This window comes from Chionomys nivalis, chromosome 7 (assembly GCF_950005125.1).
Source record: "Chionomys nivalis chromosome 7, mChiNiv1.1, whole genome shotgun sequence".
NCBI lineage: Eukaryota > Metazoa > Chordata > Mammalia > Rodentia > Cricetidae > Chionomys > Chionomys nivalis.
The window spans coordinates 54215086-54233733 of record NC_080092.1 but is presented as its reverse complement, the minus strand read 5'-3'; the positions used below and the strand labels follow the sequence as shown (position 1 = coordinate 54233733).

The window sequence follows — 18648 nt, the reverse complement described above, 5'->3', positions numbered from 1 at the left end:
AGGTGTCTGAGAAGGACACAGCATGGTCACTGGGAACTCAGACCTGAGGAAGAACAGTCTCAGGTGATTTAGATGAGGCTGGCAGGAGAAGCAGTCCCGGGACAACAACAAGGCTTGGAAGCTACAGGAGGCTCAGAGATGACAGGGTGGTGTTGGGGTATCTGGCAGGAGAAGAGTGAACTTGGGGACATTATTTGTGTGTCAAACCTGAGAGATATAGTACAGATGGGGGTGACTAAGGTGAACTCCTGGATTCCCTGGGTGGCCACAGTGGAGGACAAGGCTCACAGTTCCATCAACACTCAGAAGCTGTGGCCTGAGGGACCTGCTGGACTCCTTCCCACAAGAAGGTGGCCATGAGGTTCTGTAAAGCCCATCTATTTGGCTAGGCAGAAACTCCAAAGTATATTTCACAAGAGAAGCTGAAGGGCCAGGCATGAGAGACATGGGCAGGAGATGGTGGGTTTAGGGCCAGCTTGGAGGATACAGTAAGACCTTTCTACAGGGGAATGGGAGCAGGGAAGGGGAGGGAAGGGAAGGGAAAAGGGAGAAATTCACAGAGTTGTACTTTTTTTTTTATATAGAATTTGTACAATATATTTCTCTTCATTTGCATATCTTATCCACAACTTAAAACATTCTTTTTACAGGCTGAACTCACTCAGCTGATATAATCAAAATTCTTTCTCTCAACCAAATAATAAAAATTCAAAATCGTAAACCCGTAAGAAAACAAATTAAAAACGATGATGAAAATAAGTCACTCCTCTCATTAGAACAGTGTCTGTACAATATATATGATCTGGAACAGAATTCTTTATAGATTAGGCACATGTTTCCACGACCCCTTATTCCTGCCAGCTTTGTCTCAGTCCAGGCAGTCTTGCCCCCTAAGAAGGGTCAAGGGGACACTGGCCTTGATGGAACTCCTTTGGACCTCCTGCCCAGGTTGTGGTCAGGAGAGATGGGCCTGGCTCAGCAGTGCCACCCAGTGGCCTAGAGAAGTGGAGGCAGTGGGCTGCAGTGATCAGGTCAGCAGGGCCCTGTCAGAGAGCAGCTGTGGTGTGTGAAGGGCAAAATGAAGCAGAGGGAGAAAAAACAGAGAGCGGTGAGTGGAGAAAAGCTATGGGGTTCAGCGTTTATTTACAATTGCTCTTCCTGATGGGAGGGTGGGAGAAGAGCTGGGGCCACTGTCCCGAGGGAGGCCTCCAGCCCTGTCCTGCCCTAGCCATCTGCTCCCTCTACTCAGTCTGAGGTGTGGAGGGTTGTGAGTGTGCCATCTCCTCCCCCATCTTCTAACTGCTATCTGGGCTGAGCCACCGCGAGGCCTCTTCACTGTGCACTGAGACTTGTTCTGACTCTCACCAGAGACCTACTTGGAGGGAGTGGCATGCAATAGGGGCCTTCTCTGGGGTCTAGGCAGCTTGCAAAGCCCAGGTGCTTTGGCAATGAGCAAAAGATGAGAAAGAAGTTCTCATGGGCTGGCACCCTGTCCCACATCATGGGAACTGGACTAGGATTCCTTTGATGTGAGGGGGCGGATCATAGGTCACCACACCATTTGTTCCTGTGTTTTTGCAACACATCCCCCTCCCCCCCACACACACACACTCTGTAGCCATTTTCCCTGTATGCTGGGGTCCATCAGAGAACCTAATTAAAAGGCCAGGCAGGTAGTGGTGCCAGAAGGCACAGCACCTTTGCAGAAGATGCTTCCAGACCTGCAGGCTCAGCCTCTTCCAATCCAGTCCCTTGTCCACACCCAGCAGGGTCTTCAGAGGCCAAGGGGGGCACACTGTACCATAGCAACACAAGATAGCCAAGGGTGGTGCTGGCTGTGAGGAGCCGTTTTTTGCATTGGGCCTGTGAGGTGGGACATGCCTCTGGCCCAGACACCTGCCCTTCAATAGGAGGTGCCTCAGGATTTTTTCTTCCTGAAAGTCCTTGGCCTGATACCAACCCAGCTTCCCACTCACTGTGGCTCTGGAAAGAAAATCATTAGCACTTCAGGGCAATGCTAAAGCCATACATGGAAAAATGCAAAAGCATTCACTAGAACTAATGTAGTTATTGCTAGACAGGTGATGGCCAAATAGCAAGGTAAGAGGCCCAAGGTGGTAGGTATGCCGATCACCATGACCTTGGAGCAGAAGTATAATCAGGTATGTTCTGACTCCTGAACAAGGGCTCCTTTGAGGGCACTGTTGGCACTGTAGGTGCTAGAGAGTCCCTCTATTTCTGTCACTTCAACACACACCAGTTTGTTCCTAGGCATTCCCTAGGGTCTCTCTCAGGGAGTCAGTGTGGTTCTCTTTTAAAAACATGAGGGGAAACAAAACCATATTAAAATAAGTGAAGAAACACAGACATGTGCTGGGAGCTGTTTCATGGATGACAAGCAGGACCTGTTGGCTGTTCCCAAGGGCATTGGGAGTTAGCCAGCTGACCTGTGGCATGAAGACAGCTTGGGAATTGGAGGTGGCTGGGAGGCGCTCGTGTTGGTTGTGGGTTGGTTTCCCAACTGGGCCACTGCTGCTGCAAGCTGTAAGTCTCACTGCAAGGGTGGCTCTGCACGGATGGCACCTTCCCTTGATGGCAAGCCTGGGCAGTTCCTGCTCAGTGGAGACAGAATCCTTCCAGAGATTACTTCTAGGTCCTCAGTGCTGTGACTCCCCGGGGACAGCTCTGAATGACATTGGTCTCTATTCTTTGAGTAACTTTCCCAAAGCCTCTTGATGGCCCTTTCTGAGCCACTCAGCACTGCTGTGCCTTCTTGCACACATGGAGCCTGCACAGTGGGCCTTCTTGATGAGGCGGCTGCTTGGCATCCAAATGGGAGCAGGGGGTAGGCTCAAAGAGAGCTGGGTGCAGAGGCTGCAGGGGTTTCCTGAGCAAGGTTGGAGGTCTGCCGTAACCCCTGTAGAGAAATTATTGAGTCCGTGCATGCTCCAGTGAGGCTAACACTCAACATTCCAGAGGCGGGTGGCCTTGTTTGGGTAGTTGATTGCCAGGCTGATAGCAGCGATGTTTTGCAGAGCCTGTGGAGGGAAAAAGCAGTCACCAACATCAAGGCCATTTACTGCTTACCCCTAAGCCCCTCAGCTGGAGGGTGGGGAGGTGACAGAGGTAGAGCCTCTCACTCAGAGGCTCACAGGTAAGAGTAAGAAAGGAAACAAAACCAAAACCCACAGGAAAGCCCTGAGGCAGGCAGTAAGAAGCCATTGGCCATGACAGCGGTCCAATCGCTGAGGCGGTTCTGGAAAAGCCGCACACAGTACACACGAGATAGATGAGAGGTACCCATGCGAGCCCAGAAACAGCGCTGAGAAAGCGGCTGTGCCAGAAGGGCCTGGTGAGGAGACAGAACACCAGTAAGGGAATTGGTCAGCTGTGGGGAGGGTCACAGAGGAAAATACGCCCCAAACTTGTGTTGAGGGCAAGTCCAGTTCTCAAAATGCAGGCTGGGGCCTGAGGATCCCAGGCCTTTTGGGAGGAGTCACAGATTCAAGTTTTACTTTCACCATTTCCTGAGCACACAGTACAGTTCCTTTTCAGGAATGAGCGCAGGGCAGACACAAGAATCCAGTTGTCTTCTATTGGGCCAGACATTAAGTAAGTTTTCAAAAATGGAACTGGGGCCACCCTCCTCAAAAATTATTTTGTTTTAAAAAGTTTTCTCAAAACACATTAACATGAAATTTTCTGTCTTAAAAACTGAATTGATACATTTTGAATGTTTTAATTTCAACACTGAAGTTAATTTATAACACTATACATTGTATACAGCATACAGAAGGAACAGCTTTCCTGGGCCCTCTATCATTTAGAAACACAGCTGTTAGAAGAGGAGTTTTCCTACCAGGGAAGCAAAGTGCGTCCAAAAATATCTGAAATCTAACTCTATGGAAACTTCCAGGATCTGCCAAACTAATGTGAAGGCACTGGTTGTTTTGGTTTCACAGACACAAATTCTTGCTAGTGTCTTCTGACCCCACAGTTTAATATGAGTGACAGTGATGAATGGGGCTCCACTGCTCTGTGTGAGAGCCAGAAGGAAGTGACTGCATTGCAACCAAGCTCCATGTAAACTCTGGGAGGGTCTGGACTTGTCAAGCAACTAACTCTCTCTTCCCTGTTCTTCTCCACCCCCATCCTGGCAAGTGATATGGTGCCATTCATCACAGGAAGATGACCTGCAGTCCAGCTCTTTGGGGACAGGGGAGATGGTACCTGTGCTGCACATCGGAGAAGGTGGTCCTCAGTGGTTAAGGCCAGCAGGTACTCCTGCAGCAGGCCAAGCTCCTGTGAAGAGAGCAAGGACTCTGATTGACAGAAGGCAGCAGGGCTGAACAAAGGACACCACCAAGCAAACAGGGGCCCCAAGTGGGTAAGCACTATTCACTGCCAAGCACCTATGACACCACACACTCTACATCCATGAAGAAGCCTAACTGGAAGGAACAGGAACCTGGCTCCAGAGCTAGCCCTGATGGCGACTTTTCTCATGTCTCTTGAGGAGGACAAGCAAAGGGTCTGTGAAAGGCCCTTTCATATGGCAATTCAATAAGCCTATTGTGCCTAGGCAGAGAAAGACAAGGAAGAGGAACCTAACTGTTTGATTTTCCAGAAATCTCTGTTGTCAAGAGCTGCTCCAAGGCAGTCCCGACCCTCTTTGGCTATAGTCCTGACAAAATAAGCAACTAGGCTGACCTGAAGGTTTTTCTTCCCAGGGCTGGGTGTATGGGTATGTGTTGGGGGAATGCTAAATGGAGGCCCAGGCCTGCCTCCTTGTGCATCCTGAACACTCTGGGCTTGGGGACTGAGGTGTAACCTTGGTCCTGCCATGAGCAGGAAGAGGGAAAAGCATACAGAGGTATGTATGATCCTTATGATCCTTCCCACCCAGACTGAAGGGCAAGAGATAGACATGTCCTTACCTGGGCACGATTCTCAGTGACAAAGAAGAGCTCGGTGAGGGCGCGGTGCAGGGGTAGGAGGATGCCAGGCTGTGTCACGTCCTCAAATAGGCCATACTCCATGTGGGTAAAGAGCTGCCATAGGGGCTTCAACAGTGCAAGGTCACATAGGTCACTGGGGAGGGGAGAATCATGGGGTCGGTTTACTGAGAAGTAGGCTACCCAAGGTGGACAGTTAAAAGAAACTGCAGGTCAAGCTTTCCCCTCCCCGCCTCATCCTAAAACAACCATGTCTACTTCTCTCTGAAGCAGCGTGGAAGGAAAGGGGCAAACCCCCAAAATGACTCTAAGAAATTCAGAGAGCCTGTAGTATGGCCACAGGAATTATTACATTTTCTTTTGTTTTAACATTTCTTTATTTACTTACTTACTAATTTAGAGAGAGAGAGAGAGAGAGACAGACAGACAGACAGACAGACAGACAGGCAGGCAGGCAGGCAGGCAGGCAGGCAGACAGGAAGACGGGGGCAGGGGGGCAGTAAATACCACAGCATGCACATGATGGCGAAGGACAACTGTGGGAGCTGGTTCTCCCTACACCATGTCAGGCCTGATGGAATGCATCTTAACCCACTGAGCAAGCTTGTTGGCCCCCCTATTTTGCGTTTTTAAAAATGGTTCCTAAGAAGTCCTTCCAGTGACACTAGGAAAATCTCCGGGCAAATGTGTTTGTTTTGTTTCACTAGGTAGCCTAGGCTGTCCTTGAAGTCAAGACAATTCTTCTGCCTCAGTCTCCCATGTACTGGGATTACAGGTGTGAGTTATCATGCACCTTGAGCTAAATGTTAAATGGGAAAAAAACAAGATATAGCATATCCCATATAAAATAAAACTAACAAATAAAAAGAAACAACTATCAAATGGACAGGGAAGACAAACATTATTTTGATACTCATTTATAAAATAGAAAATACACTTGCAAACTTGCTAGACCTGAAATCTTGCCTCTAGGAGAAGCCTAATCCTTCTCAGACCTGTGTGCAGAGAACCCTTTGTGTTTGAACCTGGAGTGGACGGGGGTTGTGATCATAGTTCAAAACCCTCCAGAAGAGAAAATTAGGAGCTGAACAATATTCTGGGCTCACTATAGGGTAATATGCATATAATTAATGATTTTGCCATTCTCTTTATTTATTTTTTCTTCTGTACTTGAAAAAGAATCCTCCCCTTTGAGAGTTGTCTTATCAGTCACTCCCCCGAAAGGAGCACATGTTCATGAAGAAAGCAGATGGGCAAATTCAGTTCGACTTGTTTCATTGCTAGTTTCAGGGGGTACTAGAAAGTGAAGTAAGAGGCATCTGCAGGACTGTCCTCCTCTGGGATTGGCCATCTACTCTGGCCTCTGTCACCCTCAGGTCGGCAAATCTTTAACTTTCCAAAAAGCTAGTATGGCAAGGCATTCTGGGATATGTGGTATGCCCTTCACCCTCACACCCTCACACACTCCCTTCAGGCCCATAATGGAGGCGTACAGGGCTATCAGGCTGGTATGGAAGGGCCAGTGGGAGCACACTGAGAGTTCTCCCCAGGCTCAGGAATATAGGGAATCACAACTGGAAAGAAGATCGATGTCAGCCAGCAAATTGTGGAAAGACATCTGAACCACAGGCAGGGGATGGAGGAAGCTCATTGGTTAAAAAATAAAGAAACTGCTTGGCCCTCATAGGTTAGAACATAGGTGGGTGGAGTAGACAGAGCGGAATGCTGGGAGGAAGAGGAAGTGAGCTCAGACTCGATAGCTCTCCTCTCTGAGGCAGACACGATAAAGCAAGCTGCCAGGTCAGACATGCTGAATCTTTCCCGGTAAGACTGGTGCTACACAGATTATTAGAGATGGGTTGATCGGGATATGAGAATTAGCCAGTAAGGGCTAGAGCTAATGGGCCAAGCAGTGTTTAAAAGAATATAGTTTGTGTGTTGTTATTTTGGGGCATAAGCTAGCCAGGCGGCCCAGGAGCTGGGGCGGCAGGAACACAGCCTGCAGCTCTCACTACAGGCAGGAAGGCCTGCCAGCCTGAAGACCTTGGCAATGTGACATATTGCTCAGACAGCATACCATCCAGGTCAATACTGGAAGCCCACGTGGAGCTAAGCAACACATGTCTGCATATGAGGACGTGGTACTAGCAGCAAGCACACCCAGCCTTCTCTTATCCCTCCCCTGCTGCCAGCCTAGGGCTGACAATGAGCCATCACATTCTCTTCCTGACTTGAAAATTCCTTTAAGCTTTTAAAAATAACGACTTCATATTACTTTTTACTTCAAGTATCATTATCCCACACTGGCTCACACTCTGTGTGTCTACACCTTAAAAATGCGAGAAAGAGCAACTCCTACTGGTCAGGGTCTGAGCAAGGGGGTGTAGGCGGAATACTAGGCTGCTGTGTACACAGCAGAAACCACCGATACTCTCCTCTGAGATGAGTACTGTGACGCTACAGCCACATTCCTATCTATTCAACACTGTACTGAAAGTTCTACCAGAGCAAAAGGTCAAACCCTGCTCCTGCACATGGAGAGGAAGAACTAAAACTCACCATCACAGGCCCCATGCACCTGTTTTTTGGGGGGTGGGGGATGAGTTCAGACCTCACTGAATCGTCTAGGCTGACTGGCCAATGAATTACAAGGACCTACCTGTTGTTGCCCTCCTTCCCCAAGTACTGAAGAGCTGAACTCAGGTTCTCCTTCTTCTGCAGACACTACAGACTAAACCATCTCCCCATTTTTTTATCTTTTTTTTTTTTTTGAGACAGGGTCTCATGTATCCTAGGCTTCCCTAGAAATCACTATAGTTGAGGATGACCTTGATCTTATGTACATGAAGAAATTAACATGGTAATATAAAAATGAATAGGTAACTTCTGGGTAAAAAGATTTGTAAATCACTAGGGAAAAACTGGCCAGTCACACTGGGGTTATAAATACCTAACACAGCCTGGAACATGCAGGCAGATCTCTGAGTTTAAGGCCAATCTAATCTATATAGTAAGTTCCAGGCTAGCTAGAGCTACATAGTGGGACCCTATCTACAAGCAAGCAAGCAAGCAAACAAACAAACAAATAAACCAAAAGCAGAAAAACACACCCCCAACACAGGTCAGGTATATATGGGATATACCTGTAACGCCAGTGCTCAGGAAACTATGGTTGGGGAACTCAGAGCTCTAAGCCAGTATGGGCTACATATTGGTCTTAAACACAACCAAAATGCAGGACAATCTTGACGTAACGAACTAAGCTAAAAGATTTCCACAATTAAATTAGTAGATATGTAAATAAGTCATAGAGCTACAGTCATTAATACAGCACTGGCTTACAGACAAGGAAATGCCCAAAGTTATAAATACATGGGACCAAAGGTAACAGTACAGAGTGCTCAGGGCAAACTCAAAATAAGCAGAGAGCCAAAGCAAAAACTTGACACCAGAAACTCAAACTCAAATCCTGGCATTCACCCCAGGTGGATGGCAGATGTCGTGTGAAAGGGAAAGTGATTAAGATTCTAGAAAGAAACAGTAGATACTTTTATGATATTTGAATGAGGCAAAAATTACTTACAGGACACGTTAAGTTAGTAGTTTTTCAGTAACTTAAAAGAAATGACGGATGAACTCAGAAACACTAAAATTACATTTGTCTTTTTTCCTCAAAGATGCCATTAACAAAGTAACTAGGAAACAGTGGGAGGAGTTCAGGAACTGACCCTGGCACTGCCTACCTGTGGGTGCAGCACTGCACAATCCTCAGCAGTAGGTGGATGGCTTTCAGTCGCTGATGACCAGTCTGGCGGCAGGCCACACCCACCAGCCATTCCCAGATCTTGGCCAATGGGAGGTGAGGTACAACCCTTTCTTCGGACAACATCTGCTTCAAGATCTCAAATCCTGGTGCCATGCCGAAACACAGATATTTTAAAAACAATTATTAACATTGTTTCACATTTTGTACACTGTACACATTTTGATAGGGTGAAATAATTTATATTTTGGCTGAAATCAAATTTATTTCTTTCTTTTCTTTCTTTTTTTTGATATAGGGTTTCTCTGTGTAGCTCTGGCCATCCTGGAAACCAAATTTCTTTTGTAAAATAACACAAAAACAACATTCTCAGTTCCTCATTTTTGCAAAAGGCCCTGGTGTTGGGGAATAGTCAATCACACTATGAACCCCAAGTTTGCATTCATGTTAATTAAATAAAATTAATCTTGGGTCAGGAGGCTGAGTTAGTTGAAGAAAGCCATCAAAGCACATCAGAGGGCATCTGGAAGAGATAGAGAGATGTACTGGAAGTAGTAGGGAGGGGTTCTGATGGTGTGGTTTTTTTCTGTTTTGTTTTTGGGGAGTGGAAGGATGGGCCTTTCAGGAGTCAATAAAGAGAGAAAGTTAGCTAAGTGCTACTCTCTGAGCTAGCAGGTTTTCACTAGCCTTTGAGTCTCAAGTTTTATTTATAAATAGAATGATAGAGATTTAGTTAGAGCTACCTTTAGTGGCAGCAGCAACAGAGCCAGTGCCTGAAGGAGCAGAATTCTCATCAGGCTGCAGGCTGGGCGCTGGGCTGCTGCCAGAGAAGCAGGCCAGTAACTGAGGAGTAGCAATTGCTGACTGAAATAGCAGTAGATTAGGGAGGGCACAGTCACTGTGCCAAAGGTAAAACAACACCCTGGCAAAACAAACAAATAAAACCAACCAAACAAACAGACAAAATCTGTGTCTTCTTTTAGATCCTGGCAGAAGGCTCTTATCTGATCATTCAAGTTTGTAAGTAGTCAACCAAATCCTGGTGAAGAAAGCCAGGCACGTGGGTTGAGAGACACTTTTGGAAGGCCTTAGAGAGAGACAATAGCTGCCTTGATTCTAACAGAAGTCAGTAACATAATGGCACCTCTGGGCAGAGTGTGTCTGGCTGACAGAGCATGCAAACAGAAAGGGCAGAGCACACACCTGTTTGGAAACGACCCAGGTGTCCAGCTGTCACAGTGAATCGGTAGCCCCACTCGGTGTTGCTCATGTCAGAGGTAAATCGGTAATACAGAGTATCTCCTGGATCACAAAAACCAGAGACAGGTCAGGATACGGGAACAACAGGATGGCAGCTGGGGTGTTTCTGATGAAATACATTAAGCTGGTGCTAAAATCCTCTAATAATTTCTCAATTTTATGCTTTTTAAAAAGTTTGTTTTACTTTTATTTTGGGTAATTGTTTTGGGGTGAATGGTAGTGTGTATGGTAGGCATGTACATGCCAAGGTCTATATGTGTAGTTGGTTCCCTTTCCATCACGTGGGTCCTGGGGCTTGAACTTGGGATGACAGCTTGGCAGTAAATGTTCCTACCACTGAGCCATCTCATGGCCTCAACATTATGTTTAAATGCTTCCTATGAAGTCTATACAGGCTGGTGAGATGGCTCAGTGGGCAAAAGTACTTGCTGACAAACCTGATAATGTGAGTTCAATCCCTAGGATCCATGTGGAGAGAACTGACTCCAAGTTGTTGCCTTCTGATCTCCACAGGAGCACTGTGACACATACTCAGCCCCTTAGATGAATGGATGGATGGAGGAAGGGAGGGGGAGAGAGGGAGAGAGGGAGGGAGGAAGGAAAAGAGAGAGAGAGAGAGAAAGAGAGAGAGAGAGAGCGAGCGCAAAAATTTAAAGGAAAAGTCTGTGTACCTGGAAGCTCAAAATCTTTCCACTTCTGCTGGGAGCCACTGAAGTTGTGTCGGTCCTGCTGAAAGTCACTACTGCTGGACATGGCTAATTCATCACAGCCTTCCTCTGTGTTGCACTGAGGATCAAATTTGATTGAGAGGTAGATCGCACCAGGAATGTGAACTTTATCCTAGGGAGGGAGACAGAGAATACTTCTATCACTGTCACTAGCTACCACTGTGGTTGTCACTGTAACCAGGGACATGGAGCACGAGCAAACCATAATCCCCCCCCCCCTCCAGCTCTGTGGAAGGGGCATAGTGGGCAGCCAGGAAAGGTGCAGAGGAGGATGCTTCCAGGGAGCTCCCCAGGGGAGGGGACACAAAAGCACCAGAGTGCCTTTCAGGTAGGGCAGCACCAGAGATGTCTGCATGCTCTGAGAGTGGCAGGAGCATGGCTTCGGTTTTACGGGAAGGCCATGATCATGTGGATAAGAAGAGGTGTCCAGACTTCTGGAGATCATGTGCTCTGGTCACAGCTTGAAGAAGAGTCTTAGCTGCTAGGGAGCCAGGCAGGGTGGAAGGGTGAGATTGGGAGGAAACACCAGGAGTAGCCCCAGAGGAGAGGCCAGTCTGGGACCATAAGGAAGGCAGAAAAGAGCTCAACTTGTTAGCTGAGAGAATGAGGCAAGGAGAGAAGAAGCTTGTAAGGAAGAGGGTGAGGAGGTATACACCTCTGTGAAATAAGAATGTCTCAATTGATCCACAGCTGCTGAACCAGCCTCTGTGCTCCTGTCCCAACTGTTGTAGACTACTCCCATCTAGAAGCTCAGGCCTGGCCAGCTCCAGCATCTCCAAAGGGCTAAAGAAAGGTGCAAGACAGTGTTGAGTCATGAGAGTAGCTGAGGTGGCCCACACCAAACTCCTATGGCTCTCTATTTAGACACAAATTCAGGATGGAAAAGATGACACTGTGAGGGCTGGGTAATTAAAAAAGGGGCTAGTGCCTCCAAGGTGTGGCCTGATCATCAGGAGACAGAGAGGTTGGTTCTGGATCCCCACACAAACTCACTGCTGGAAGAAGCTGAGGATTCACGCAGAGGAGCTTACAATGGGAAAGTATATTCTCCTCTGGAGCCAGGAGACCACTTTTCCCTGTTAACACAGCTAAATCTGGAGAAGGACTCATGGCAACAGACAGGAGATGAGGAAATGCGTTGTTAGTTAGGACTGGTAAGAAGAGGGAAGATAAGGTCTCTGATGCACCGCCTACCTCAAAGCTGGTGTTGTTGTTATATGGGTGTTTTGATTCCCTCACTTGCACCTCCATTCCTGGTTCCTCCATGAACTGACATGCAGCCAGGGCCATGGTCCCCAGCATGCCCTCTCGGCAGCCCTGGAGCACTTTCTGCAAGATCTGAGAAGAAAGAAGGTGGTTAAGAGCAGGGAAACCAGTGTCATCAGGAGGGAGGGAGGGAGGAAAGGAGGGAGGGAGGGAGGGAGGGAGGAAGGGAGGGAGGGAGGGAGAGACAGAGACAGAGAGAGACAGAGAGAGAGAGACAGAGAGAGAGAGACAGAGAGAGAGAGAGAGAGAGAGAGAGAGAGAGAGCCTACTTTAGTCTGAGATTCACCTGAAGGTACTAGCACCACCAACCCTACCCCAAATGCAACCCCAGTAGTCACCTTTTAACCAGGTCCTGTTCTGAACCAGAATAATGCTACTTTTAGAAGACCCACAATAAAAGAAACAACTAGATTTGTTCCAGGCCTCTGAAGAGCTCATTACTAAGCAGGTGGAAGAAGCTATAAGTAAACACTACAGCACACAGAGAAATGGCCAAAGTGAGGAGCTCTGGGGACCAACAGGCAGAAAAGTACATGTGCAAGCAGGGGTCTGCAGAGGCAGTGACTGCCACTGCCCTTCATGGAAGGTGAATATGGCTAGAACACTCTGCCAGTGCCTGCAGGGCTGTGATGCGGGCAAACAATCTACGATACGCAGAAACCAGTGGTCCTAGGTGGGCAAAACAAGGGTCAGAGAACACATCAACCTCCCCATGCTCAGCATATTGAACAGGAGCGGGAGGATTGGGGGGCAAATATGACCCAGGATTTCTGCACCTGAACTCGAGGACAGAGTGACTAACTCTGCACCAGAAGGAATAAGTGCACAGGGATGCTAAGGTGTAGACCAGGATGTTTTCTGCTATGCTGGGTCCTCTGCTTCTATGCAGAAGTGGAAATGGACTCTAAATCCGCATTATTTAGATATTTATTTTACGTATATGTATGTGGCTTCAAAATAAGTAAACACTGTATTTGTATAGGTGCTTATGGAGGCCAGGAGTAGGCATTGCATCCCTTTGGAACTGGGGCTGCAGGAGATTGTGAGTTGCCCATTGTGAGTGCTGGGACTAAACTCCTATGCTCTGCAGGGGCAGCAAGTGCTCTTAACTGCTCAGTCATTTCTCTGGCCTCACAGTATTATTTAAAAAGAAAACAAGGAAGACCTGATATAAAAATAAATGAGGCAGAGACATAGCTCAGTGGTTAAGTGCCCTGGCTACTCTGGAAGAGGACCCTAGTTGAGTTCCCAGCATGCACACGAAGGCTCACAGCCATCTGCAGCTACGGTTTCATATGAAACTTCTTTTGACCTTTGAGGGCACAACACACATGATGTACTTACATACATGCAGGCACATTATGCACATAAAATAAAAATAAACTAGAAAAGAGAAAAACAAAATACAACATGCCCTCCAATCTAAAATTGCAAACTGGAAAACCAGACTTCAGAGAATGGCATGGAAGCTAGTGAAATCCCTGCCACCCAAAAGCCAGAGTCTTGGATAAGCCTCTGTCTACACCACCAGGATCATGACGCAACCAAGGTGTGAGGGCAGATCACTTGACCTGCATAGACAGTCTGAAAATGACAGTTTAAGACAGAAGGCAAAACCCTTATTGGACGTTTTCCTGTATTGTGGGGACAGGCTATCTGGGCCTCTGAAGGGTATTACCTTGTCCCCTGACTTTGCATCATGTCAAATTCCAGAGACCTGAGAAGGCACAGGCTAGCTAGGAGAGCCATAAGACCTATAGGTGTGAAACAATCAAGGCAAAAGGCCAAGACATGTTTTCAGGGCCTACTGCTGCAAATGTTTCCTGCACTCAGCTTTCTGCTGTGAGCTCAACTCCAGAAAACCCATGGCGCAGTCAAGAGCAGCTCTTGCCTCTGCGTATTCATACCTGTCAGGGGGCTATATTACTCAAACACCCTGGGGTCACAGAGATATGGAAGATGGGCAGAGAGAAGCCTGGGCTGAGCAGAGAGTTAGCTACCTTCTCCCACTGGTGCTTTTCTTCCAGCTGCATGAACATATCCAAAATGTAGGTCATATGTGCAGGGCCACTGAGCTCTAAGATGTCCTCACTCACTGGTACATGCCCTGGCCACTCGGCCAGCAGGGAGGCGAGCACATGGCGAGCATAAAGGACTGCTGTGGCCTCGTTCACACGGAAGAGGTAGTCGCGGACAGCTCTCTTGCTCTTGCAGTTCAGTTCCTTGTGCAGGAGGGCAGCACTCTTGCTCCGGCGCTGCTTGGCGTAGCTCTGCTGCAGCTCACTCTCTGTGCTGGAAATCAGCTTCTGGGTCACAGGGTTCGATTCAGCAGTGGCTTGGTCAGTACGCACAGGCCGGGACTGCAAAGCCAAGACCATCATTACAGAGGCTTGGCCTTCTCACTATAGGGGGCAGAAGTGTAAACACTTTGATCCCAAGGTAGGTGACATACCAAACATGGCAAGATAATCATGTCTGTGTCCACAGCTTTGGCGCTCTGTTCCTCCAGTCTCAGACTCCTACTAGGCTGCCACCTCTGTGCCAGAGAGCGAATTCTCTCATCGGTGGTGAGCTCATCTCCATCAAACCTGAAGGGAGCCCAGTGACGGGCACAGACAGTGGAGGAGACAAGAGCTTAAAATACACTGCAGTTGTCAGAAAGGTGATCAGAGCTACACTCTCACTATTACCCACCCAATAATATCATTACTTGCTGACATCTGCAAACTATAGTCACATCATGCATCCACTCATCCATACATGTAGTCTTCCAAGAAGAATATCCTCGTAGCAGCGATACAAACTGTCTCTTAGGAACCACTTTTCTCTTTATCTTCCTTTAAAAAATATTTTTAATATTTATATATAAATTATACATATAATAATTTTATATTTTTAATAATAAAATTTTAAAAATCACTTTTTGTAGCCAGGTAGTGGTGCATAACTTTTTTTTAAAAATATTTATTTATTTATTTATTTATTTATTTATTTATTATGTATACAATATTCTGTCTGTGTGTATGCCTGCAGGCCAGAAGAGGGCACCAGACTCCATTACTGATGGGTGTGAGCCAACATGTGATTGCTGGGAATTGAACTCAGGACCTATGGAAGAGCAGGCAATGCTCTTAACCGCTGAGCCATCTCTCTAGCCCTGGTGGTGCATAACTTTAATCCCAGCACTCAGGAAACAGAGGCATGTGAATCTTTGTGAATTTGAGGTCAGTCTGATCTACAAAGAAAGTTCCAGGACAGTCAGGTTGTTACATAGAGAAACTCTGTCTTGAAAAACAAAACAAACAAAATTACTTTTTGTGTACATGTTTTGTCTGCATGTCATGTCTGTGCATCACATGCAGGCCTAGTGCCCTCAGGAGTCACAAGAGGAGGCTAGCTATCAAACCCAGGTCCTCTGTGAGAACAAGGGTTCCTAACCACTGAGACATCTCTCCCTCTCCAGCCTGTTTATATTTCTTTCTTAATTTTGGGATGTGTGTATGGGGGTTGACCTCGCTATCTTTTCAGCTGTTCTCCACCTTATTTTTAGAGATAGGGTCTCTCACTGAATCAAAGCTTACTGGTTTGGCTTGACTGGCTGACTAGCAAGTTCCAGGGATCCATTTGTCTCCATCCCACATCCCTAATACTGGAGTTAGAGATGAGCACGGCCATGCCCAGCTTGTATAGGTACTGGGGATCCAAATTCAGGTCTTAATGCTTGCATAGCACACACTTAGTCAAGTGTCTTCCAGCTCTTCCTCTCTCTGTCTGTCTCTGGATGCTTATGTGAGAAAACCAAATTCTACCTGCCTCAATCTGAGGCCCTTCTGCTTTTCTAGTTACAGTAGCTTAGACTGTACCCTGACCATCTTCCTCTCACAGTACCTGCTCCATTTCACACAGGATTTTAGATGACACATAGGATAAAACAGAAACATGTATGAAGTTAATTGAAATTCACTCCACATTAGAATAAGAGGCTAAAGGGCTAGGGAGGTAGCTCAGCATGTACAAGGCTCTGGGTTTGATTCCCTAGCATAGCAAAATGGGAGGGAGGGGACCGATGGAAGAGAGAGAGGAAGAGGGTGGGAGGGAAAGACATGCATTTAGGAAGAGAGAGTGAGCAAAGCCGGGCCATGGGTACAGAAGAGGAGGCTGGGTGGGAGATATGTAAAGTTCCACACAAACTCAGGAGATGGGTTCTGGAATTTCTAGTCAAGAGAAGGATATACTGTTGATTATATAATCAGCCCTGTGAAAAAGGTCATGAAAATGATTTACACTGATGAAAACATAAGCGTCAAACCCCGTCTTGAGCCACAGCACCTGCTCTGCTCTGTGCCATCTGCTCACTGGATGGCATGACAGGCATCCCACAGTCTGTGCCTTTAAGACTGCACACATGACATTCTCAAAGGAAACTGTCACACTCTTAGGGATGACCCAGCTAAAGTGGCACAATTGCCTTTCCAGGTACATCAGGAAGAACTCCAGGCCTGTCAGGGCCTCTCTCCAGATCCCATGGCAGCAGGTGAGGGTCCCACACCCTCACCTGGCACACTTCAGTGCATCTTAATGGTCTTTACCTTTTCTGGACTTCTAGGAAGAAAGAATCGGTCTTTTTCATCTGCAATTCATATATGGCCCGGAGAATATGCAGAGGAGCATTGAGGGCATCATGAGCCATCTAGAGGCAAGGGAAAAGTTGAGAAACAGACAAAAGGATATGTGCCTTAAAACACGAACAATATGTGCTCTGAAGTGATAAACAGTATTGCAAGTTATCCCAGGTTACAGCTGAAGAACAATATGTGGGTACTTTAAAAAAGCATGGCAAATTTTGAGTACTAAGATATGAACTATAAAATGCGCATTACTACTTAAAGCCACTTCAGGGGCTAAGGAATGGCTCAGTAGTTAAAAAACTTATTGCTCTTGCAGAAGACCTAGGTTTAGTTCCCAGCATCCACATGGTGTCTCAGAACTACCTGTAACTCTAGTTTCAGGGGATTCACTACCCTTTTCTGGGCCTTTGCAGGCTCCTGCATGCATGTGGTGTATATAAAAATCACACAGGCACACAACATGCACATAAAATAAATAAATCTTAAAATCACTACAATGATAGGGTTCTACTATCCTTTTGGATCTTTTCTGTATGCAACAGACTGTTTCAGAAATGAATCCTCAGGACATCAAACTGAGCAGCTAAAAGGTTTTTAAATTTATTTATGTGAATGGATGTTTTGCCTGAATGTTTATGCCTCATGTGTGTGCCTAGTACATGTGGAGGCCAGAAGAGGTGTCAGATCCCCTGGAACTGAAGTTAACAGACAGTTGTGAGTTCCCATTTGGGTGCTGGGAATCCAACCTGGGTCTTTAGCCACTGAGCTCTCTCTCCAGTTCTTAGACTTGTTTAGGTTGAAGCACAGCCTGAGCCAAAGAGAATCCATTCCTTTGATGCCTGTGCTCCATTCATAAGATGACCAGTGAGCATACCAAGAAGCATATTCTGGTGGGTTCATCCAAGCTTTCAAGAGGGTCTAGCTTTTTCTGTTCTGGTTCTCCAGGGCTACTAACTGGCCGGTCCATTTCTTCCTCCTGGTCCCCTCGCTCATCCAGCTCCAAGTCTCCATGTTCAGTCAAAGTGTTGATCTCCTTTTTTGAGGAGTACAGCATAATCGACAGAATCTACACACAAAGTCAGTCAAGAAGAGCAAGTAGATGAGTGAGTGTTCATCAGTGAGGAAGATGACATAGTCTTTAATCATGTAAGGGTCTTTGAGATTTACCGGAACTTTAAGATACCAGAGTTCACATAGAGAGTATGTGATTAGTAAAGGAACATGAAAGCATGTTCAACCATACTTATAATAGAAGAAATGTTAATTAAAACTATGGTGGCCCTTGTGTTTATTAACTTTCTTGACAGCAAAAATGGATATTATCCTATTTTTTACTTGTTTTGGAGAAATATAACTACTAAGCTATTAAAATATATCCTTTTGACCTACAACTTATCTTTTAGAAATGACAAGATAGATTAAAAATGCTGTTCAAAATATGGCCAATGAAGCACTAATAATGGTAAAAACTGCAAAGTACTTTCCAGTCTTATACACAGCCATTAAGAAGGATGGTTATGGAAGCTGGAGAGATGGCTCAGCAGTTAAGAGAACTGGCTAAGCTTCTGGAGGACTTGAGTTCAATTCCTAGAATTCACATGGCAGCTCACAACCATCTGCAACTGAAGTCCAGGAGAGCTGATGCCCTCTTCTGGCCTTTATGGGCACCAGGCATTCAAGTAGTACAGACATAGTTACAGGCAAAACACCTGTACATATAATTTCCCTTAGACCTTAGCAAACCCTGTAGTATTCAAAGGCTGATTCTTCATATGCAGGCATCTGTGAAGTGAGGGTAAGGGCACAGCACATCTCTGTCGCACTGCCCCTTATACTAGGAGCTAGCACTTGACCTTGAAAGACTCTGGGAACCAGAAGAACTTCACTAAGAAACATCTATGGCCTCAGAGGAATAACAATAAAATGGAATTATCGACTGAAATCTTACATAAGATAAACATGTGTGCTCATATTTAGAAACTGAATTTAGCTCAACTTTAGAGGGAAATAATAATTCAAAAACACATTTTATTACCATGATTTAACGG

The 18648-nt window shown here is 46.3% G+C and overlaps 1 protein-coding gene across 2 annotated transcripts in view; it reads right to left on the bottom strand.

Annotated features, from left to right (window-relative positions):
- Positions 1 to 575: 575 nt before the first annotated feature.
- The window catches only part of Zzef1 (zinc finger ZZ-type and EF-hand domain containing 1), a 133653-nt gene continuing 115580 nt past the window's right edge, over positions 576 to 18648 (bottom strand). For both annotated transcript variants that reach the window (XM_057773736.1, XM_057773737.1), the window contains exons 45-55: positions 17475 to 17666; positions 16562 to 16662; positions 14425 to 14560; positions 13973 to 14332; positions 11901 to 12044; positions 10650 to 10818; positions 9922 to 10020; positions 8699 to 8864; positions 4938 to 5091; positions 4231 to 4302; positions 576 to 3038 (exon numbers count right to left, since the gene is read on the bottom strand). In XM_057773736.1, coding sequence (XP_057629719.1) covers positions 2958 to 3038; positions 4231 to 4302; positions 4938 to 5091; positions 8699 to 8864; positions 9922 to 10020; positions 10650 to 10818; positions 11901 to 12044; positions 13973 to 14332; positions 14425 to 14560; positions 16562 to 16662; positions 17475 to 17666 — 1674 coding nt within the window. In that variant the 3' untranslated portion in view covers positions 576 to 2957. The remainder of the gene's footprint in view (positions 3039 to 4230; positions 4303 to 4937; positions 5092 to 8698; positions 8865 to 9921; positions 10021 to 10649; positions 10819 to 11900; positions 12045 to 13972; positions 14333 to 14424; positions 14561 to 16561; positions 16663 to 17474; positions 17667 to 18648) is intronic.